Source organism: Gymnoscopelus braueri, assembly GCF_963280865.1.
Source record: "Gymnoscopelus braueri genome assembly, chromosome: 8".
NCBI classification, from domain to species: domain Eukaryota; kingdom Metazoa; phylum Chordata; class Actinopteri; order Myctophiformes; family Myctophidae; genus Gymnoscopelus; species Gymnoscopelus braueri.
The window spans coordinates 24,155,121-24,179,607 of NC_137609.1; the positions used below are offsets into that span (position 1 = coordinate 24,155,121).

Genomic DNA, 24,487 nt, shown 5'->3' on the forward strand with positions numbered 1-24,487 from the left:
AATCATCCCTGAGCACGAGAAGAACTATAGACTCATTTATAACTCACTCACAATTTGGGAAAAACAGGATTGCCTTGTTTAAAAGTCAGCAATACCAAGAAATATTACAGTAGGTGAAATTGTGCCTTTTATGGTCGGTCCATCATATGACATTAGCCTTCTTTGTTTACCTTACGGGCACACCAGAAAAGACCTACAGGTGCACACACACAATGCAGATAAAATGAAAGTAAATCATACAAATTATTATTATATACATTATAAAGGTAACATCTGCATAAGCTGGTATGTTCCAACTTCCAATGCAATCAATACTGCGGAGTATGAGCTCAGAATGATTGCAGTGAATTATTAACATGAAAATAAAAAGCTCTTTCTTGCTGTGCATGATATAACAACAAGAGAATACAGTACACTTGCAAAGGGTCTTTTTTTCTCCATAGCATATTACAAAGCAGTCACAATCATGGCATCAATGAGAATTCTAAATGTCCAGTCTCACACTGCATACAGCAGCTACACAGTAAAATCATCAATGTTAATATTTCAATGTGTAAATCTGAGAGTGTACAAATTCAATAAAAGCTGTAAGTTTCATCATGTCCACCCGGTATTTTAACCCAACTTGAACCGCTGTTCCAGGACCAGGAGGGAATCCCTTCTTTACCAGATATCCCACTTGGGCTTCAGGCAGTACTACTTGACAACCGGTAGGTGTCCTACCCGACACCAGGGTCTCGTAGGGAGATCACCACCTTCCAACCACTGCAGAATAGATGTGCTAATTATATTGCATTAACACATCCTACTACCGTACAGATTGGTTACAGTAACGTTCTATTCATTAAAATGCGTTCCTGGTTGCGTTTGTTTTTAATGAACCCTGAAGATGTGACTGTTTACGACAGACAACGCAGCGGAAACCAACCCGCGGACATCTGCAGAGCGGAGACGATTCACAAAACAACGGTCTTTGTACCGTTACGGTACGGTTTGAATCTACCACACCGTCTCGCAGCATCTCTTAGTGAACTAACTGAACTACACAACGTTTTAAGCAACACAAGCACAAAACACAAAACAAACAAATGTTTAAAAAAAAAAATGAAATTCAAGACAGTGTTTGTTCCTAGCAGCCCTGCTGCCACACCAGGAAGGCAGCGATGTGAGATTATCTCTGCTGCTCCTATAGCACGCGCTTTGCCAACTTGATCCTATTTGCACGGAAACCACCAGGCTCTCATGGATATAAAGTCTTACCTGTTCCAGTGTTCCTTCGGGCCGTGTTGGCGTCGCGACGGCGGCTGACGTTGTGTATTTGGGACAGCGAGTGGTACTGATGTTGTGGTTATATGATGGTGTCTTCTGTCTCTCCTCTCTGTGGTGCCTGTGGTGCTGAAGTGGACAGCGCACTGAAAGAGCTTTGTGAAGAAAAAAAAAAAGGGAAAAAAAAACCCACTGCGCTTCTCGTCCTACTTACAGCGCAGTACCCCCTGCTGGATTGGAGGGGCTCCTACATCCTACAACAACACAATGGCATCGTTTTGTGACAAAGAGCCACTAGGGTAGCGCCATCTAGTGCAATTTAAAGGGATGTTTCACTTTCAAATAAAATAAACATAAAACATATATTTAAAAAATAAATGAAAAAAGTGATGGAAAAATCACGGACCCCTCACGCATTAGAAGGACATTTTAATGCGTGATTTTTCCATTACTTTTTCCAATTATTTTTTATATATTGTTTAATGTTTATTTTATTTGAAAGTGATATATCCCTTTAAAGACAAAACTTTTTTTTTATTTTTACGGAAAATAAATAAATAGGTTTATAGATTTGTCTCTTATCTTGCCCAATATTAAAATGCATGCACACATCATCTCATGTGATTATGACAGACAAATGATGTTTATGTCAGGGCTCAATAACATTGCCTCCATGACACTATGCTGAGTGGCAACATGTAATGTTACATCACACACAATGATAACCTGAGATAATTAAAAAAAAACATTCAGAGATTAAAGCCAATGCTGTTATCATCTTTGATAAGAAAACAATCTGTTCACAGCAAGTGGATTGATAGATATCGCTCAACACTACGTGAATTTCTGCTTCACGGAGACGAAGGAGGATTGATTAATAAGGTTAAAAATACATTTTAAGAAGCTGCTATAACTTGATTACATAACATTCTTGGAAATATTGGAGTAGGCCTACATAGGGCTTTAGGTGAAGTAAGAAAAGGTAAGGAAAGGTAAGATAGAACTTTATTTCTCCCCAGGGGGGCAATAGGTTGTGCAGCATTAGACATTGTAAAATGATTATCCATTATTAAGTGAACAGGTCTCCTCTCTCTGCGGGGGGTGAGCGTCGGTTTCCGTAAGATGCAAGGTGGTGTTATAGTGTTCCATAACGTGTCCTTCGCGGTTACATGGGCTGTGTGTTGTCCCGAGAAGTGAGCTGCAAGGAGTGATCCAAGACAGCGGCAGCAGCAGGGTGGCCCTGAGTGACAGCCAAGGTGGCCTGCTCTGGCAGGAGGTTGGGGTCTGTCAGAATAGCCGTGGATGTACACAGGAGACGGAGTGAACTCAGAACCACTGATGGGATGCACACAGAGATGGTGCACAGATGTTAGTGATTATGTAAGGGCAGATAGTACAGTGCTGTGCATAACAACAATGTGAAGTATCTGGGACAGTAGTTTCTAAAACACAAACAGACTTACTGGGTCTAAGAGAAGGCAGGGAACAATGTTGTTCTAGCCATGATAGTGTGGATCGACACAGGTCTTCCGCACTCGCCGTTGACACCATCCCATTGTAGGACTCAAACAAAGGCTCAATGATGATACTGAACTGACAATGGTTGAGGAAAGCAATTTGAATCATAGCGTGTGCATTTTAGTATATGCATCTCGTATATTTTACTGTTATGAAACCTCAATGAGTGAACTGGGGAATAACAGCAAAAATAACCTGGAGTTTAGTCGATAAAACGGCTCTTATCTTATCTGTCCAATTACACCGATAGGAAAAATTTGAAAATAAAATAAATAGTTAATCAAACTAATGATATCCTGTATATATGGGCCCAAAGTTCAAGTAGTCCATAAGGCAAGATTTTATATCAACTTTTACTGCAGGAAATACTTTGCGAACTGCTTCCCTTAAAACTTACATTTAAGCAATTAGGGCATTTTTAATACCTTGTCAAGTAGATGTTACAATGATATCATTGCAATGTGATGCATGTTTCCATAGATACCCAAGCTGTCTTAACCCATTAAGACCGGGAAAGCCTATATGTTGTTATACCTTTAAAACCGGGGAAGCATCTGTGTCATTTTCAGGAATTGGTTTTTATTTAATCATTTTTTTAATCTGAAAACTTAGGTTAGGATTTAGAAGGCGTTTATAAAATCGGGCTTGGGTCTTAATGGATTAATACCTGCATTTTGAACAGAACCTTCTTAAGCACAGACATGGGAAAATATGAAGATCTCACAGGCAGTTAGGCTAGATTCAAGTTAGTCTTGTTTTTAAATATGTTTGGATCGGCATGTTTCTTAAGAAGGATACAATCCAGAACTTCCAGTTTTGCAGAGTTTGTGCCCGGACATACTCTCGAAACTTCTCCCTCATACTGTCAAAGCGCTGGCGAGTGATTGGCACACCAGTGGCAGGCAGCTGCTGCTGGCATACACTGTATACACAAGACATTTGATATTGGATGAATAACCTACTAAATTCAATTACATATAAATTAGGTCATGGCTACATTACTAGTACTCAATTTCTCCAGGAGTTAGTCCCACAATTTCCCTCTCAGATCCTTACCCTGACCTTAACAATTTACAATTTAGACATTTAGCAGATACTCTTAGTGACATACAAGTCCAAAATCAGAGTAAATGGCATGAACCCTGGTCAACAAATGACTCACTTGATGGCAGAGTTGAGGTGCTGAATCTCCTCCCTGAGTCTCTGAGCCTCCTCATGGAGCTGGGCCCTCTCCTGCTGCATCTTACTGATGTACTCAGCTGTCTTGTGCAACGTGGTGGCCTTGCTGATCTGTGCAAGTAAACAGAGGGATTAGCACAGTGGTTCTAAATCTTTTTAATTTCAAGGACCCCCCATTTTGGTATGCATTAAGGCCACGGACACCCATAACTCCAATAGAGTACAACTGGAACCAAATGGCACATTTGCTGAAAATGTACACTTCACCTGTGGGGCGAGGGATGCTGCAGACACGTTTCTGCACTGTTTTACTGCTACTTCTCTCGTTTTACTGCTACTAAGCTAGTTACTTGCAATAGTCTTTTTCCCAATTTGTTTGGTGTCCCCCCCCCCCCCCCCCCGAGCTTGGTGGCCTTGTCTGCAACCCCTAAAGCCTGTGCATTATGCCTCACTATCAATCATTTGACCCCACTTTGAGAACCACTTGACTGGCCTATGTCAGCCCTATACCAAAGCTGTTGAATAACTGTTGACATCCGTAATGTTTAGAATATTATTTGTTATGGCCAGTCACTATACAACGGGTCAATTGCCACAAAACCCTAAAAGTAGTACCTTTATGCTTGGCTGAGAGCTGAGGGTTGTCACCAAGTTGTGTAAAGTATCAAAACCCAGTTTGATGTTGAACCGTCTCTTCTGCTCAGCTGAGATGTGAGTTATCCGCCTGGTCTCTACCTGCTACAGAAAGCACAGTTTAGACATCATAGTGAGATCTTTTTCAAACTCACAGGGTATCCTGCAAAAAGAATATACGCTATATAATTTGGTCATATCTGTGGGAACCATGGTAAAGTATCTGTATATTTACCTTGTTTGACTCTATTCTACCATGCCCAGAGAAAGACAGCGGGGACTCCGGGTTGGATGCTTTGTCTATAGGATTTGTTGGTTGGTCTGGATGTTGGTCTGGATGCCCTGAAAAACTAGCTAAAATATAAAGAAAAAGATAAGGACGCAGCATTTCAGGGGGAAACATGACATTCATTATTAGATGGGGGATCTATGTATGGGACAATACTCAAATCTTCTCTTAACGACATTAATCCTGGCTTCCCTACTGTGGGCAAGTTGTTATAGGTGAACATTTTCAAAAATAGCGAAAAACGCTGACATACTAGCTCACGTCGCGCCACGATATGACGTATTGTGAGCTTGAAGATCGGCATTTTTCACCATGCGACATCATTGTATGACAAAGAATAAAATAGGGCTTGAGAAGTGCTTGAGAAGTGCGTACAGCCTTCGCACGGGTCAACATCCACAAGGCAGCCGGACCTGATGGGATTCCAGGCCGGGTCCTTAAAGGTATCATGACATTCATTTTCACTTTTTTTATTTTCAATGTTTTATTTGGGGTTTTATGACCTCAATTACACCCAAAAAAACAGAACTTAGAACATTCAGTGGATTTTCTGTGGTCTGGGGTTTTCTGAATAATTAGGCTGAAAAGTAATCTGAGCTTGACAGTGAGGTCACAGTCGAATAATCCCGCCCACTCTCCTCCTCGCCCCTATCCTTTCCTTTGGGGGGGGCGGAGCAGAGGCGATGATTGACAGGCAAAATCCCTCACCAGCGACACCCGCAGGCAAAGATTTCTTTTTTCATTGCAGTTGAAAAGGCTTTAGAAATGTGAGAGAAAAACACCTGCCATGGATCACTGGAATGGAATTTTCACTTAAAACTTTTTGTACACTTTTGAAGGACCAGGACAAAGACTTTGAATGTGGTGTAAAAGTGAATGTCATGAAACCTTTAAGGCATGTGCAGACCAGCTGGCGGGTGTCTTCGCTGACATCTTTAACCTCTCCCTCTCCCAGGCTGTGGTCCCTGCAGGGTTCAAAATGTCAACCATTGTGCCCATTCCCAAAAAGGCCAAAGTGACATGCCTGAACGACTGGAGACCTGTTGCTCTCACCCCGATCGTCAGCAAGTGCTTCGAGAAATTGGTGAGGGAATACATCAGCTCCACGCTACCTGCCTCGCTGGATCCGTGGCAGTATGCATACCGCAAAAACAGATCCACCGACGACGCTATTGCCATGGCTCTCCACACCGTCCTCTCGCACATGGACAACAAGCTGCTGAAGGACAAATATGTACGTATGCTGTTCGTGGACTACAGCTCAGCATTCAACACCATTGTCCCAGCAATACTTGACAAAAAGCTCAGAGACCTAGGGCTACACCCAAGCATGTGCGACTGGATACAGGACTTCTTGTCCAACCGACATCAGGTGGTGAGAATGGGCAGCATCACATCCGACCCCCTGACCCTCAACACCGGAGCACCCCAGGGATGCGTGCTGAGCCCTCTCCTCTACTCCCTGTACACGTATGACTGCATAGCCACACATGTCTCCAACACCATCATAAAGTACGCGGACGACACGACAGTGATAGGCCGAATCGTCAACAACGACGAGTCTGACTATAGAGAGGAGATCAACTCACTGGCGCGCTGGTGCCGGGAGAACAACCTCTCTCTTAACGTCGACAAGACCAAAGAACTGATCGTGGACTTCAGGAGGCCGCGGAGAGACCATGCGCCCATCCTCATCGACGGTGCTGCAGTGGAAAGGGTCAGCGAGTTCAAGTTCCTCGGAGTACACATCGAGGAGGACCTCAAATGGGAGACGCACACCACACACGTGAGGAAAAAGGCTCAGCAGCGACTGTACTGGCTCCGCCGCCTGAAGAAGCTCGGAGTAGGACGTCGCATCCTCAGGCTGTATTACAACAGTTCTGTTGAAGGCATCCTAACAGGCTGTGTCACGGCCTGGTACGGGAACTGCACTGCCCGAGAAAAGATCAGCCTACAGCGAGTAGTGCGATCGGCAGAGCGGATAATGGGAATCGAGCTCCCAGCGCTCCAGGAACTGTACAAAAAGCGGTGCGTGGTCAAAGCCAAGCGCATCATCAAGGACAAGCACCACCCAAGTCACAGACTGTTCAAACCCCTACAACGACCGCGACCGGGCAAGGGGCTCTACCGCAGTATCAAGAGTTCCACCACCAGGTTCTGGTGCAGTTTTAATCCGGCTGCTGTCAGGATGCTGAATGAGGCATAAGCCTTGTTCAGCAGCCTGACAGCAGGCGGTGCAAAACTTTTCTGGCTCTTCCTGAACACACCTGTGGATTATACCAGGGACAATGATTTGGACTTAGCTCCCCCTCGGACACACCTGTGGACTACACCAGGTACAAATGACTTTTTTGTTGCACTCCCTCATGGAGCTACTTGCGGATTATACTAGGGTCAGTCCACCCTAGGTGGACACGCACTGACCTTTTGCACCTTAATCCCATGTATAACGCACTGACTTTTTTTTGTTTTTTATTGTGCTCTTTTTTCTCTAAGCACCTTAACGTCCATATGTATATCATGCACAGTATAAGTATAACATGCACAGTATACATACATTGCTGCTATGCTCAGGCACCTTAGTTTTTTATTATCTCAGGTACTTTGTAAATATGTAGATAACTTGTCTGGCCTTCTGTTGCTCTCTTGTTTTGATCTCCTTCCCACTTGCCCCCCACCCCTCTTCTTCTCCCCCCCCCTCTTCTTTCTATGGAAATTAACGTTGCGATGGGAACGATGTACAAAAACGAATTTCACCCACTTCTTTACCTTGTAAACCTGTGATGTGACAATAAAACTGATTCTGATTCTGATTCTGAGTGGTTAATAACCACAAAAGAACATGACAGTGGCACCTTTTTGGTTCATCCATTTAAAGGAGGGTTCATCCCCTTGTGCCGGTAGAACAATGAAATCCTACCTGATAAGCTGCTTCTCCTATCAGTGCCGTAGATTTGTACCGGGGATAATTTCTCACTCTTGGGAATTAAGAGGGGTGTGTTGGCGTGCGTGGTGCCTTGAGCGAGCAGGGCAGACACTGCTGAGACTCTTGAGGTGCTGGTGCTGGGAGTATTGCAACCGAGGACCGAGGTCTGGCTCTGTAGAGGTGTCAACAGTGGAATCCCTGACGGCCACCCAGCTCCATGTTGCAGCTGAGATGTAGTTGCTTGGACGTGCATGCCTGACTATTGAACAACAACACACATCCTTTATTTAGAAATGTCATCAAATCAGGAGTGTTAAACTCTGGTTGGATCTTGTTGGAAAGATCTATGTCTTGTCTTTAATCTTTACTTTGAACAGTGTTGCATTTATGCCAGAGGAACAGCAGAGGTCATAACAGCTCTAGTAACTGGCTCTGTACTAACTCCCTACATACTGTACTGTATACACATGCATAATAAGTAGATACACACATAAACGTCCTGTTCCAGCATATTCTGAATTGCACATGCATGCATCTAACAACATCATCAATGAGTTGGGACTTACTGGGGAGCTTGGAGATGAAGACCTCTGTCCATTGGCTGTCCCTAAAGGTGGGTCAAATCCCAGCATGGGTTTCCCTAAAACAATCCATTCAGTTGTTATTAACATTTGTGATGAAACAAACAGGCGTATTGTCGCTGTCGGGCGGAAACCTTGTATGTCCAGAAGCAATGCTGTTCCAATGTTGTTAATATTTAGTCACAAGCGTTTGTTAAAACTTTTCATTGGTTAAATATTATAAAACCCACAGATAGACTTAACCGCTTCCAACCTGGCATCCCTAAGTTGGGCATGTCATTATAGGCTAAAAAATTTTAAATAAATTCTTCTCCAAATAACAAATATAGCCGTTGCATCACAACACGTTGTGAGCTTGTAGATACTATCGCTACTTTTGCGTGACACTGTCATACGACAGTGTCACATTCATTTATGAAAAAACATAAAAAGATAAAATATGGAGATAAAAGGTTTCTGCCAGACAGGCAGTATACCACTATGCACATTGTCACTGAGAAAATGTCTGTAATTGTAACTTTGAGTGAAAGATTGAGTGAAAATAATATGAACATGAACAAGATTGCATATAAAAATACAAAAAAGATTATTTAAAAAACAAATGAATAAATAAATCACACAGGTAATTGATGTTAAGACTAGAAAAGTGTGCTCCTCGGAGCACAGGTCTCCGCCAGGCCGGGTTGCCTGCCGCAAACTTTGAAATCTGAAAAATCTGTTTCTGTGAGTTTTGGACAAAGTCTGCAGGAGTAGTAGCAAAAAGTGTGTTTTGAAGAAAACGCACAATGGCATAAAATGTAATCTGGCCGATAAACTGCGTCATGATCCAAGGAAATACAGGAGAAAAAAAGATGTTGATTGTACGACCTATGGTTCAAGAGTCCACTCCAGCAAACTTTGGAAGCCAATCTTAGCCAATCAGGATGGAATATGAAAAATCAGACAAGCCAATGTGAAATATTTGGGGCAGAGGTTTTTACTTGGCCCCCAGGGACTGTGCGTGCCCAGTTTCACGCCGATCGGTCCAACGGTACCAGAGATTAGCTGCTCACAGACGGAATGACACACAGACACACGGACGGACAGGGGCGAAAACATAGTCTCGGCCAAGCCTTCGGCCTGGCGGAGACAATTAAAATTAAAGAAGAGGAAAAATATACTAACTTTCTTGGGCAGCGGAGGACAGCAGTTTGGCGAGGCAGCTGGTCTGTGGAGGCACGGTGGGGGGAGGCACGGGCGAAGCCACGGTGGGTCGTACTATCTTCAGCCCTGGCATATTTTGCTTGTGCTTTGCCCTCGCTCCAGCAACTGTGACCTGCTGGGGGACTGAGAAGCACTGGGCCACACTGGCAGATGGCGAGGTCCCGTGAGCTGGGTCAGAGACCACAGACAGGTAACTCTGAGAGTGGCAGGGTGTCTGTGGGTACATGTCCTCTTTGGTAGGGTAGCCATGGGCCTGGGCCACAGGCCCCATGCTGCCTATACTGGAGGCTGTGTGGGTGATGACAGTGGAGGGCACAGTGCTGGCTGTTGTCGCATAATAGCCATACTTGTGATATGGTGGTGGATACATGAAAGAACTACTTGCAGAGGCAGGCTGTTGCATGCTTGTAATTGCCATAGAAACTGGTGGTTCCTGGTAAGATTGATGTCCATAGGACATGACCCCCGGTGCTATGCTGGCTGTGTGGTACTCACTGCAGGCCTGGGTTGGCCTGGACTGGACCGGCTGGACATTAGATGAGGCGGGATGAGTTAAAGTGCCAGATGAGAGGTTAGGCTGGAAAAGAGAGATGTGTCTTTGTTGAAAAGAAGTAATCTACAAGCTTGTAGATCGGTTATTTTCATTATTTGTCGCACACCAAACTATATAGGGTTTGGGGCAGCTGTAGCTTAGTGGGTAATCAGAAGGTCAACATTTCCAAGCAGCTGTCAATAGTATGCCTACCTGAGCTAATTCGGTGTCAATGTGAACCTGTGGCGTGTTTACCACATGGGACAACACTGGTGCGAATGCTTCACTGGATGAGCTTTCAAAGTAACCACAGTCTGAAAGAAAAGCCTGCTCCAACGGCTGTCCTCGATAGTTCATAAATATATCTGAAACAGACAGAGACACAGTTATTTACAGACCCCAAGTACTAATAGACATTAGAAGACAGTATATGTGCTTGTTTCCATTTTGGTGTAACAACATGAGTCATGACTATATGTAAATGACAAAAAACCGATGATTTGACGCCATGATCTTACGAAATGAAATGTGTTAATAAATAACTATGAATGGACTAGCTGTACAGCTGCAGCATAACAAAGCAAAGCATCTATCTCTGAATTCTAATAGAAATTCTGGGGAAGAGAACTTGAGCATGAGATATCATGGAATCTAGTTTTAGATGTTTGATCAGTTGCATACTTGACTTGAAGATTTGTCAAACAATGTGCCACTGTCAAAAACGGCTTTGGAGCTCAGTGAGTATATGGTGATCATGCCAGCTCACGTGACATAAATCTAGGAGCCAAGCTGGCAAGAGATGGCGATATTATGCCATCTGGAGATAAACTGTTGTTTACCATTATAAATACTTTCCAATCTAGAACTATTTATGAGGTCAAGTGCAGTGGATACCACATGCTGTATCAAATAAACACATTGAAGTCAAAACTGTGTTTGCCTAACTCCATTATTTAGTTGTTTTACATAATTGAAATGAACAAAACCCATGGTATCTTTTAGCTATGTCTGAAGTGATGACATCGCTAAGCAAATCAGAAAATTCCACTGGACATTCATTCGCAATTGACAAAGAGCAAATATTCACAGAAAATAAATATACGACAAATCCTCAAAGATTCAGTATAATAATATTACCTTATGTACACACAGGAAATTGTGAAGCAATCTAACAATAGATACCGTGTGTCTGCACTTTCTATTCAGTAAGGACACAATGTTGGCATTAAGTACTATATAGTATTGGCCAGTAGGCCTACTGTCATTTCAGAGTAGCAGGAAGAATCTATCGATGCGAAGAGGAAATGCATGGCAGTGCCATTGTGACAAGCACCCACAGGCTCCCTACACCTTGTGACTGAGAGCCAGCTGGTTCTTCAGGAGCCTGCCAGTATTGACTTGGCTAGATTCAGAGAAATACTTGCACGCACGCACCCCCCCCCCCCCCCCACACACACACACACACACACACACACACACACACACACACACACACACACAAACACACCCCCACCCCCACACACACTCTGTCTCTCTCTCTCTCTCTCTCTCTCTCTCTCTCTCTCTCTCTCTCTCTCTCTCTCTCTCTCTCTCTCTCTCTCTCTCTCTCTCTCTCTCTCTCTCTCTCTCTCTCTCTCTCTCTCTCTCTCATGTCCTCATGTCAGGATGCGTTGAGGTTACAACAGGACACATGTCCTTACAATGTCCTTATCAGTACAAGCCCACATAGATACAGTATACAGCTTCGGGCCAACCCAGCTGAGGATCTCCAGGGGTTTGACAAATTAGAATGTGTGCTACTCCCCCTTTAGCTGCAGCAGTAGCAGGCACACATTATATTGAATATGATGCTACCCAAAATAACCTGGTTATAAGACACTGAATGATGAATGCAGACAGAGCCATAAATAACACATTGGTATTGGTTCTATTAATTAGCTTAGCTAACCATAGAACATAGGTTAGTTCTCTTCTCATCTAAGAGAAGTTGGCCACAATATCTGTGGCGGTACCCAGGTTCAGGCTCATGGTGAACCACATCCTCTTCCACTTCCTCATTCCACTGGCTCAGCCCAGCCTTTGACCCCCCACTGACTCCTGGGGAGCCAGTTCAGTTACTGCAGACACAGCAACAACACAAAGGAGTGTTACCCACCCAGGAACCATTAAGTTCCCCCAAAAGGTTTCACATGTGAACAATGAAAAAGAGTTAAGAGAATCTATGTAAAATACCATGACCACACAATAGGAATAAAATACATGGAGAACCAAAGGTTACTTTCTAATACAGGGTATAAAGATACTGATAAGGCAGCTACAGTATCACAAGCTCTTATCAGGAGTCTGTCATTTCCGGTGGATCAAAAGACTTTCTGTCATTTACCAGATTAGGTCTCGCTATCGGATCAAGCATACAAGCCGCCCACTTGGATCACAGAACAAAACGTTGTTGTCATAAATATGTATACAGACTAGAAAGGCTTGCAGTAGGAGACACGTTGTGCCAAATAATGCAGTCATTCTATAGCGGTAGGAGGAAGATCCTGTCTGAGAGTCAGACAGAGGGTGAGGTACCTGGTATATCCATGAAATCATCCAGGTTAGGCTGTAGGGGTGTCAGGCCTGGCTGGATCATATCAGCATTGCTCATGTAGGCTGAGGAGGGAAAAGACGCAATATTAGACACGCACACATCAACGTGAATGTATGTTTTGGTGTGTATTTCACAAAAAAGCTCATCTTTCATCATGTGAATTTCCTTATTTTGGTGGGGTGGGTTCTTATAGACTCACATGACCATTTAAGCCTGATTTATACGTGGTTGCATATCGTGTCTCACACAAATAATCGTAGACTTCTGTCCTATAGGTTACACTTCATGATATATGATATAATGTATCCTTTGCATTTTGCTGAACAGCCAGCGTCTTTAGATAAATAGATCCATGCTGTATTCAAGCTGTTAGTGGGTTTTTTAAAGTGAAAATGTTATTAAATAATAGTTAATATACTCTACTCTCTATATAGCAATTAGATACTGTTATATAGAGAGTATATACTGTATACTCACTGTTGTGACGGTCACTTGTCCAGGGGCATGGTGGTTTCTGGGTCATGGTGAACAGGGTATCGGAGATGTCAGACAGGAAGCAGTCCAGGTCAAACATGTGGGCTTCCGCTGGCACAGCTTCAGGCTCATTGTACATCTGATTGGACCATTTCTCCAGCTCAGCCCGGCAGATCTGACCCTACAATACATAAGCAAGGGATTTTTCAAATATTGACTGCACCATTTTATTTTACACACCAAAAGAATCGCTGATCCTACAATTAGAAGGCCTATTAGAAATAGCTGCAGGGATAGCAATGGATGAAAAGACCCAAGTGCCAACTACAGCATGAATCAATGTTATTTGGGATTCATGCCCAAATAGTGCCATGTAAATTCAATATTTTCTGATTGGAACCTTTTTAAAAACATTTGAACAACTCTTCTTCTTCTTTCAGCTAATTCCAGTCAGGGGTCGCCGCAGCTGATCATCTGTTTCCATCTGGTTCTGTTTTCTGCGTCTTCATCTGTGACTCCTGTCACCTGCATGTCCTCTCTCACCGCATCCATAAACCTCCTCTTTGGCCTTCCTCTTCTCCTCTTGCCTCGCAGTTCCATCTTCAGCATCCTTCTCCCAAATGTACAACTCATCCCTCCTCTGCACATGTCCAAACCATCTCAACCTTGCCTCTCTTGCTTAGCCCTAAACCTTCTAACCCTAGCCATTGTCTTCCAAAACTTTTCTGTCAGGGGTACTCCCTTAGCCTTTGTCTTCCCGGACTTGCCCAAAGGAAGGCAGTGGGGCAGCGAGAGAAATAGCAGCGAGAGTAAAGTTGTTAGCTTAAAGTGCAGGGTAGAGAATAAGAAAAACGCTTATACCTCGCTGGGCCCCAGCAAGAACACAGCAGACACAGCACAACCGTGGTTTTGCCTGTCAGCTGCAGGCTCTCAAATGGCCTGCAGGGCGTAGCCCAACAGCTAAGAGGTGTGAGGAGGAGGAGGGGAAAAAGTTTACCCCTCCCCAGTTAGCGCATCTCATGGCCATTGAAACTCAGGACAAGTAGTGTCATTTTAACAACTCTATCCTGAAAAAAATGAAGTATACGTAATGCACTGTACAGTACACAGTAAGATAACAATGTTCAATCAGGAGGTATATAAGATAAGATAAACTTTTATAAATCCCCAGACAGAAATCCAGGTCATAGCAGCAACAGCAGTGAGAATGAAACACGGGAGAGGTACAGGTAAGAGTCACAAACCAATAAAATACTGACATTTTGTACAGTCTATCAAAATACAGTATGAATGAATGAATAGTGAATATAGGAATGAATATACATTATATCCCAATACATCTATTGCCAGTGAATATATGAATAAATATATGTACTGTACAGCCAGCCTATCAACAAAGAGTATACAGGTGGATATACCGGTATTTACAGTCTATCAACAGTCTATCAACACTGAGTATATGAATTAATTATTATGTATAGTCTATCAACAATGAATATATGAATGGATATCTGTGTATATGGTTTGTCAACAGATCTCCAACATTGATTATCTGGATGAATATAGGCTATGTACAACCTACAGTCTATGCATGAATATAAATACAGTATTTGATATATGGTAAAATATCTTATCCACTTACCAATGACATAATCAATATCAATATCAGGACAATATAAATTCTTAAAAAAAAAAAAGTCTAAACAAGTGCAGGGTCGCTTCAAAATGACAAAAAGTATTGCAGTTGCATCTCTTCCTAAATCATGTGATATTTCTTGATAAAACCAGTCACTTCAATCAATCAACCAGTCAATCCAAGGTTTTCCAAAAATCTAATAAAAACACTCACAGAAAATGTGGATCCAGGCCCAGCTGTTCCTATCTGTCTGGGGTGCTTTACTTCACCTCATCTTGTCTTTAAGATACTGAGTCACAGGCTACATTTATAGGGAAGCCCAAACTGAGCCGGAAACTGTTTGCATTGTATCTACGCTCTCTCTAAGGGAGAAGGGTGTGGAGTAGTAATGAATTGAAATTTTGTGTGTGTGTGTGTGTGTGTGTGTGTGTGTGTCAGTGTGTGCGCGCACACTACATCACTACATATTGAAAAAGCAGTTTTACCATATTGTTCAAAAAACACTAGCCACCTACCAGGCATCATTATGTTGGTTTTGTTCATTTCTTTATTTTCATGTCTCACCATTTCAATGAGAGCAGCAGACCTTTGTCCTCGACCTAATTCTGGCAATCACACTCACGTGTGGACCAACAGCAAACCCTCCCATTACAGCCTTCCCACGACACATGTAGAGACGGAGACACATGTTGTTGAAAAAATAATCATAAAAACACTACTGGCACATCTCATTTGGTCACTTTCGATGTACTGTACATTACATTTACCCACAACAAATGTTTCAGCCGAAACATTTGTTTTATTTTTGTTATAAGCTTCAGTTATTAATCAAAGATCCCATCATGTTAAGTCACATTTCTTATGTTCCTGCACTGCTTCTGCTATGTTAAATTAACATAGTTTGTGGTTAGATACTGATTAACATTTTGATGTACGAGGAGATGAGATGATGGACCTCTTTTCATTGTGTCTAGTAGCTCCATTTCACAGAAAAAACACAATACAGATAATAGGTAACACGTTGAAGGAAATAACCTGAATAACTGAGTGGAGAAACAACAAATGCATCTGCTTCAATTCAGGTGTACTGCGTGATACAATTAAACAATTAAGATCCTATCACACTCTGTGGTAAGATGTAAGCGACTAGAAAAGAGTCATTATTGGGGCATGGATGGCAGGAGCCATCACAACGATTTCTCAAATGGCTAGTGTTTCAATAGGTAGTGGGACCCATTATCGTCCATTGAAAAGACCATGGAAAATAGGGTTGGAAATTGTGGCCAAAAGCTCACATTCAATGTCCGTGATGCTCGTGCATTAGTGTGGTAAGTAAGGAAAATGCAGGACATGATCAAACTGTGTCAGCAAGAACATTCCATCGACAACTACATGATAGAGAGGGATATCATCATAGTATGGTTGCAGTGCATTAACACACCTCATTACAAGGTGTTATGCACATATAGTTAAAGGCACATTTGAGAGTTTTGATTTATTTGATTTAGTTCAATGATGCAAAAACCATGGACATTGGTCTACAGAGATGTGTAAAAAGGTGAAAAGGTCACCAATGAGTCGGTCGGCGCTAACTGGGAAAAGTGAGGACGCTGGCGTCGACTGTTCGCCGCTTCACCTCCCAATGTCCCCCCCCTGTATGAATGAATGAACCATTGTAAAGAGCTTTGAGCACTTGGAAAAGCGCTATAAAAATACAATTCATTATAAGGTCATATGAGTCATCCTTCACCATTCACAAAGTGCATGAGTGGCGTAAGTTATTTTGAGTGATCGCCTAAACTTGATCCTTTCCTAGATTTTGGACTGACATGTTAAAGAGCGATCCCCACCACCACCATCATCATCATAACACCAAATTAAGCAATATTTTTTGTTAGAATGGTTTTCCATCCCTCCAATAGAGTTCCAGAGACTTGTACAATCTATGCCAAGGCGCACTGAAGCTATTTTGGAAGCTTGTGGTGGCCCAGACACTTTGCTGTTGTTTTTTCCTTTAATTTGTTACCTAAATGGTAAATGGTAAATGTTGCATTTATATAGTAACCTGACGCTGCCAGATCCAAGAAGCTTGCTTCACACATTTGTTTCACAGGATGCTGTCTTGGGGAACCTGGTTACTCAATACCGCCCCCATCTGGCAGAGTCAGGTTATTTATATAGCGCTTTTATCCAAAGCGCTTTACATAGATTGTGCATTACATTCACCCATTCACACACATTCATACACTGATGGCGGAGGAAACCATGCAAGGCACCAACCTGCACATCGGGAGCAATTAGGGGTTCAGCGTCTTGCTCAAGGACACTTCGACACTAACTCTGGGGGAGCCCGGGATCGAACTGGGAACCTTGCAATTCCCATCCGGTACCACTTTTACAAAATGAAACCTCTTTACCAAAAAATGAAATTAATTAAATGGTGGCCCAGACACTTTGCTGTTGTTTTTTCCTTTAATTTGTTACCTAAATGGTAAATGGTAAATGTTGCATTTATATAGTAACCTGACGCTGCCAGATCCAAGAAGCTTGCTTCACACATTTGTTTCACAGGATGCTGTCTTGGGGAACCTGGTTACTCAATACCGCCCCCATCTGGCAGAGTCAGGTTATTTATATAGCGCTTTTATCCAAAGCGCTTTACATAGATTGTGCATTACATTCACCCATTCACACACATTCATACACTGATGGCGGAGGAAACCATGCAAGGCACCAACCTGCACATCGGGAGCAATTAGGGGTTCAGCGTCTTGCTCAAGGACACTTCGACACTAACTCTGGGGGAGCCCGGGATCGAACTGGGAACCTTGCAATTCCCATCCGGCCACTCTACCCCTGAGCCGGGTGAGCCCCGTTACCTGTCTGTATATATAAAGTGCCGTCAATTTACATTAGCTACTACAGATATATTCCCCATAACTAAATGCATATAACCTGTTTTGTGTTGTCTATAGAAAATAATGCTCATGTATGTGTCAAAACCAAGGAGTTAGTGGTGGACTACTAACAGAGCAAGAAGAGTCCCCCAACTGACATCTCCATACATGGAGATAGTAACCACTTACATGTTCCTGGGTGTACAGTACACACACATTATACATACGCCTATGTCTATATCTATATTAATAGTTATACTGTAGCCTACATTATGCAAACCAAGTTGATCCAAGTGCAGATGTCTAGATCAAACTTAAGTCTACATAAATAAATACAAAATATTATATTTTAATCATGTTTCTTTTTAAGCAGTGCCCCCCTTTAAGTGACTTTGTGTATGTATGTATGTATGTATGTATGTATGTATGTATGTATGTATGTATGTATGTATGTATGTATGTATGTATGTATGTATGTATGTATGTATGTATGTATGTATGTATGTATGTATGTATGTATGTATGTATGTATGTATGTATGTAGCACAAACAGCTCCACCACTTTACACACGCCACTTAGACGGTGGCAGACGGTACTACTTGAACTACTACTTGAAAGTTCAAGTAGTACCACCTGAATCAACCCGATCTCAAACGACTTAGTATACATTGCACGGAGGTGTCATTCCGTGCATAGACAGCCGGAAAACCCGAAAATCCGTGCATAGCCGCCTCGCATCTCCCCCATTGTGACTAAACCATTTCGTAGGCGCGCAGTCTCAAGGGAACTGGAGCCACGTAAGGGACCACTGAGTGAGCTAAAGCGAACGAGTTGCCGTCCCAAACGTTGCGACGTTCCCTTGAGCCTACTCAGCGCCGTTTGAGTTATGTACCGATAGGCACAGAATCGTAAATTTTGTTGTGGGGACTGCTCTGCCTCTGGGTTTTTCCGGGTTGCAACTGGTTACGCCCACCGTGGGACTAGCCGTACATATGCACGGATTTTCTGGTTTTCTAGGCGACTATGCACGGAATGAGGTGCACTGGGTCCGTGCAATCTGCAATGTATACTACATTCTGTGAGATCAGGCTGCCTGAATACCAACACACACTCAAAAAGAGTAGTACGGTCTGAATACCAGCACACACTCATTAAATGTAGTAGCGTCTGAATACCAGCACACACATCAAATAAAGTAGTGCCGTCTGAATACCAGCACACACACACACACACACACACACACACACACACACACCCCACACACACACACACACACACACACACACACACACACACACACACACACACACACACACACACACACACACACACACACCAAATAGACTAGCACCGTCTGAATACAAGCACGCACACATCAAATAGAGTAGTGCCATCTGAATACCAGCACACACTCAAACAGAGTAGGCACCACTTCACACTGGGTGTGATTTTTGAATCTCTGTGGTCTGTACACTTATTTTTTTTCATGCCTACCATGGTGCTCCTATGACACCTGAATTCCCCCACAGGGATCAATACAAGTCTATCTACTACATCTAAAAACCCTTGTGGCCCAGCAAAGCTAGAGTACCTTAACTACATAAAGATAACCCATTTCAAATTATTGTCTTTTAATGCCTAGCCACAGGACTATACCATGGCTAAGCAATAAAAAGGTGGAGCTTAACATCTGCAATAACTTTTAGTCAAGTGCTGAGGGCTACATGATAGCATTGTACTGCAAGTCTCAATAGCTTAGTGATCTTTAACCTGTGAATCTGCTGGCTTGTGTTCCTTTGAACCCCGCTCAGGTAGCAGGCTGTATAAATGCACACAATCAGTGTATGAGGACTCCAGCCAGACAGTCAAATATTATCGTCTGGATTTTGACCTCATGCCAACCCGGGACCTCCAAGCCAAACACAATGAAACTAAGACTGAACAAACTTCTCAGACACACAACAGATGAAGACAGTCGATGACGTGCCATAAAAGACTAAGATAAGGAATTGTGATTGTGAGTTGAGACTGAGAGTGAAAATACATGACGCCGGCCAGTATAAATCACCCATAAGGAGTCAAGTGAGCACTGTCATCAGTGAGGTGTTTCCCCCGGGGGCCCTGTTTTCCTCTCTCCCCTTTCTCTAAACCTCTCTTTATTTGTTGATGATTTGTTTGTTTTTGCCAATGTGTGATGACACGGTTAAAATGTCCCCATCAAAACCCAGTTCTCAAAAGCATCCTGAGAAGTAGGTCAGATTTGATTAAATGACATTAAATTTGGAAGCCATTTGAATACAACAAAGATAAAGCCTGAGTAGAGGTTGGAGGTAGGTATTGTGGAGGATAGCAATCATCAATGTGAGTCAGTTTGCCTACAAATGTCAGTCATTTCAGTCATGACGCAAGTTGTTTCGCACGTTTCTAGCATTTCTTCTAAACACTACTGGGTCAATCTCTCAGTCTCATGTAGTACAAAGATGCATAAACACACCCACGCACACCCACCCACATGAACACAAGATGGGATGGAGAAGTCAGCTTCAGCCTGCAGAGCTTAGGTTAACAGCAAGAACAGTATACTATGGTGATATTTAAAGATGAATGTAATAAAAATGGGCAAAGCGTTAAACATAAATTGGTTTAATGTTTCCATTACCTGCTGTAGTATGGTAAAGAGGTCATCCTTATTTTTCTGGAGCTACAAAGAAACAATGCATTTATATTATTCATCATAGCCTACAAATAAAATTATGCACAAGAGATAAATTAATAGTAGGTCACTTTACTCGTTGATTAAGTGGTACCACTTTTACAAAATGAAACCTCTTTACCAAAAAATGAAATTAATTAAATGGTTCTGCACTGATGGATGGATGTTATTTTGGAAAATAACTATAAATAATTATATTTATTATGTATCAGGAAACTCAAGAGATAAATATGAACTCACTCTTTTCTTGTAGTAAATCCTCCACTTGTGATATTCCTTGATTACCACTTCAATCCTGCGCTTCCAATAGCTGCCCTCTAACACAATTGCCTTTTAACAGGAAACAGAAATGCAAAAGGTAAGACAGACTTAATTCAAAAACCATATAATATATTAATAATAGACAACTTGCAAACTAACCGGTTTATAAAGTGTAAAAGCAAAAATCCAATTGATGGTCTTCTCCATCAATAGTTTTTGTTTTACTTTGGGGAGGTTCAGCTGTATTGTTCAGATTCAATTAAAATACACTTTCCTTAGGTCAAAGGAGACTCACTTCGGGTTTGCGGTGTGCATCAGCCTCCGAGCCCTCCAGTGGGGTGACAAAACCACATGCTGGGTTCTTTCTCTTCTCCACATCTGAAGCACATAATATAACACTCAATTGATCATGTCCCTGTACTTCTCTTCATGTTCTAATTGTAGAAATCCTTGTATCAGTTTATATAATTGATTTCCAAACTTTTTCAGCTGAGACACAAAAGATACATTTGGTGTCTCGCCAGGACCCAACCTTACAAAAACATCCATTATGAATTAACCACTCAAGCACTACTTAATAGTGAAAATAGACAATCTAAAACATGTTGCAACTTGTAGACCAGCTATTTTTTTCCTTGGGGTGTTTTTTTTTGTCATTGTATATTTGCATACGTTTCCCGGTGGGGGCTCCTCACAGGTGAGTCAGCAGGATACAACAGCAGTGACAACGCAGCAATGAGTAGGGAGGAATACGACAAAATTGGGGAGAAAAATGGGTAAAAAGCACCAAAAAAAAGGATATGTACACACGACCCATAAAAATGGGTCTGTGACCCAAAACCTTGTCCTGACCCATTGTTTGGGAAACACTGGTTTATTTTGTTTGAAATTGGGATCCTTGTGTGTAATCAGTGGTGAGCTTTCTGAGGACATATAGCTTGTATCAGAAAGGAGGGGTGATGGACTCACACTGAATGAACCAAGCTCTCCAGATTGCATTGTTGAGACGGATCTTATCTCTCCACAGCAACCGCAGACCTTTGAAAGACTTCCACTTTGGGGAGGCAATCTTACCACTGAAAGCAAGTTAAGTTAACAAAGGAATTAGAGGCTGATAAAGTGAAACAGCACACTTCATAAAAACATCAGATGATTACTGCACTGCTTTAGTTTATAGTTGATAGTAACAGGGTAGTACTGTATATGAAGGGTGTTTGTATTACCTATGCTGAAAACCTGTAACTGATTTTGACTAATTGTGTCCAGTCAACTTGTTCAACATTACACCGCCAAGCTGTTTTGGCTACTTTGCCCCTTCAGTGGTCTCTGCACACATAATGTGAGAAAAGCCCTCCTTATGCTAGGTACTCATTGAGTTGCTAGGAAGCCAGGTGGATCATTTTGAAGATGCTTTTAATGGAGTGAGTTTAATGCATGTTCTAGACTCCTACACACTCTGCAAAACAGAAGAGACACTACATAAACACGGGACAGATTGATCGAAGGGGAAAAACTAATAAACACCTGACTGGTTAATGAAAAACAGTGTTCTGCGAAATACTGTTTGACAGGCTCATCTTCTCAACTCTACTAGTACTGTACTCAATAAAACTCAAACACAGAATGTGAGGATTCACAGCAGGAGTGATCCAAACAGTAGGACTACTGTTAATGTAAATGTTGTAGAGAATAGAGGGGCAATATGTTTCCAAGAAATGCCTGTGCCACTGATTATGCAACTGTCAGTAAACTATAAAAGATAAGACTGGCAAAAAGACAAGAAGGAAATCTGGCAGAAGTAGCATTTTGCAACATCCAAAGCTATGTTTTCTCAAGCATGTTTGTCTAAAGAGATATGAATTAATGCCATTATCATTATTATTATAATATCAGACGATACATGGCATGAAAGGGTGTTTTGGGCTGCAATTCTGTTTAGAAAAAGAAAATACTAGCCTACTTTGTTTTTATAGCCTAAACTTTGAAAATAATGTTAAAGATTCAAGGAGTTTGAATTGAAACAGAGCCTAAAGTGTCCCATTTGGTTTGGTGGACTTAAATGTCAAAGCGGTTTTCTGCAACTTTTGGTGTTTCCGTTGTTCTTCCATGTCAGTTACAATGTAATCATCCTGCCAACTGGAGCCAAAGTCCATCTTTCTGTCACATTTCAGAGATGTTGCACAAGCAGCAGGCTGGTCCCTCCTTTGCAAGTATTTAAGTGCAGAGCTTGGGCACACAAAGTAAACCCAATTGCTTTAATAAATAACAGTGGTGTAAAGTAACTAAGTACATTTACTCAAGTACTGTACTTAAGTACAATTTTGAGTTTTTTTTACTTTACTGGGGTATTTCCAATTTTCAGTACTTTCTCCACTACATCTGAGAGGCAAATATTGTACTTTTACTCCACTATAATTATTTGAAAACTTTAGTTACTATTTACTTTGTAGATTTTGATTATTATTACAAAATATTCATTAACCACTTCAGCCCTATATATTTCAGCCATTTGAAAATAGATGATCTACAAGATCATGTAACTCATTGCAAGCTTGTAGATCTGCTATTTTCAAACGATTTTTTTAAGATACATTTTGAACATTCTGCACAATGAGTACTTTTACTTTTGGTACTTTTAAGTACATTTTGATGCCAATACTTTGGTACTCATACTCAAGTACATTTTGATTTCCGGACTTTTAGTTGTAACAGAGTATTTCTACATTGCAGTATTGATACTTTTACTTATAAGGGTAAAACATGTAAACACTTTTCCCACAACTGATTAATAATAATATCATTTTTTTTAAAGAGATATAGGCCCATGGCCATTTTACATGGACGTATCATCATTACATCGTTTTGTTTCGACTAAACTTTGTAACATATAGACTACGTACCTGTAGGCCAGTGACATGCACTCAAATAACCGCGTGAGTGTAGGATCTATGCTCAGACTTCCAGAACTAAACGGACCAAACGTGTATGTTTGGCACCAAGTTCTGTTTACTGTATCAAAATCATATCCCACTCTTTTCCTCCGGCGCGGGGCAGAGTCGCTGTGGGGAGACGACACCATAAAGTGGCCGCTGTGAATGACCTGGCAGCGCCGTAAAGAGCCCAAGGATGGCCCGGTACCGGTACCGACGGTCATCGGTGCGTGTTCTTCCTCCGATGGGTCCGTGTCCGACTCGGAATCGGGGACCTGGTTCTGTTGTGCTTGTCCAGACGACCCTGAAGACTTACTTGCCGCTGCCATTGCCATTTCAGTGGGCTACTGGATCGGTGAACTTTCTCCCAGTTTAACAATCCCAGGGTGGAATTGAATTTCGTGTCAAATGATGTCACGATTGTCCAGAGCGAATTCAACAAGACCCAGACTGGTTCCCTGCAGCACGTCTGAATTCTATTAAGGCCTTCATCTGTGAGCTGGCGGTAACTGAGAGGGGACTAACTAACTAGTTAGGCTACACCTTATCTACACTTCTACAGCCCTACTAGACTACAACACCAGTTCAACCCCCAGTTCAAGGTTGTGTAGTAGATTGACAATAGATTGTGTAAGGAGATAGCTAGGCTAGAAGGCTACTAATACTATTCCTTTTATATAGTAGGGCCTAATGACCCAGTGGTGGACTAGTAGGCTGCTCAACCTCAGTATTTCAGTCAAAGTATAAATACAACTGTGACCTGGTAAAATATTACTCAACAGAACTCCAAGTGAAATTGCTCTGTCAAATGTGTACTTTAATTTAAGTAGTGGATTACATACTTTAAAAAGTATT

General features: G+C 42.1%; 1 protein-coding gene across 1 annotated transcript; it reads right to left on the reverse strand.

Annotated features, from left to right (window-relative positions):
• Nucleotides 1-2,431: 2,431 nt before the first annotated feature.
• mlxipl (MLX interacting protein like) lies at nt 2,432-23,961 on the reverse strand (the record flags this gene model as incomplete). Its single annotated transcript, XM_080435986.1, has 17 exons — nt 2,432-2,601; nt 2,730-2,859; nt 3,583-3,706; nt 3,947-4,074; nt 4,579-4,701; nt 4,832-4,950; nt 7,806-8,070; nt 8,378-8,451; nt 9,557-10,172; nt 10,341-10,492; nt 12,702-12,782; nt 13,198-13,375; nt 20,388-20,429; nt 20,682-20,771; nt 20,998-21,080; nt 21,672-21,778; nt 23,603-23,961. The coding sequence occupies 17 exons, from the start codon at nt 23,959-23,961 to the stop codon at nt 2,432-2,434; spliced, it is 2,841 nt and encodes a 946-aa protein (XP_080292112.1).
• Between the last annotated feature and the right edge of the window lie 526 nt (nt 23,962-24,487).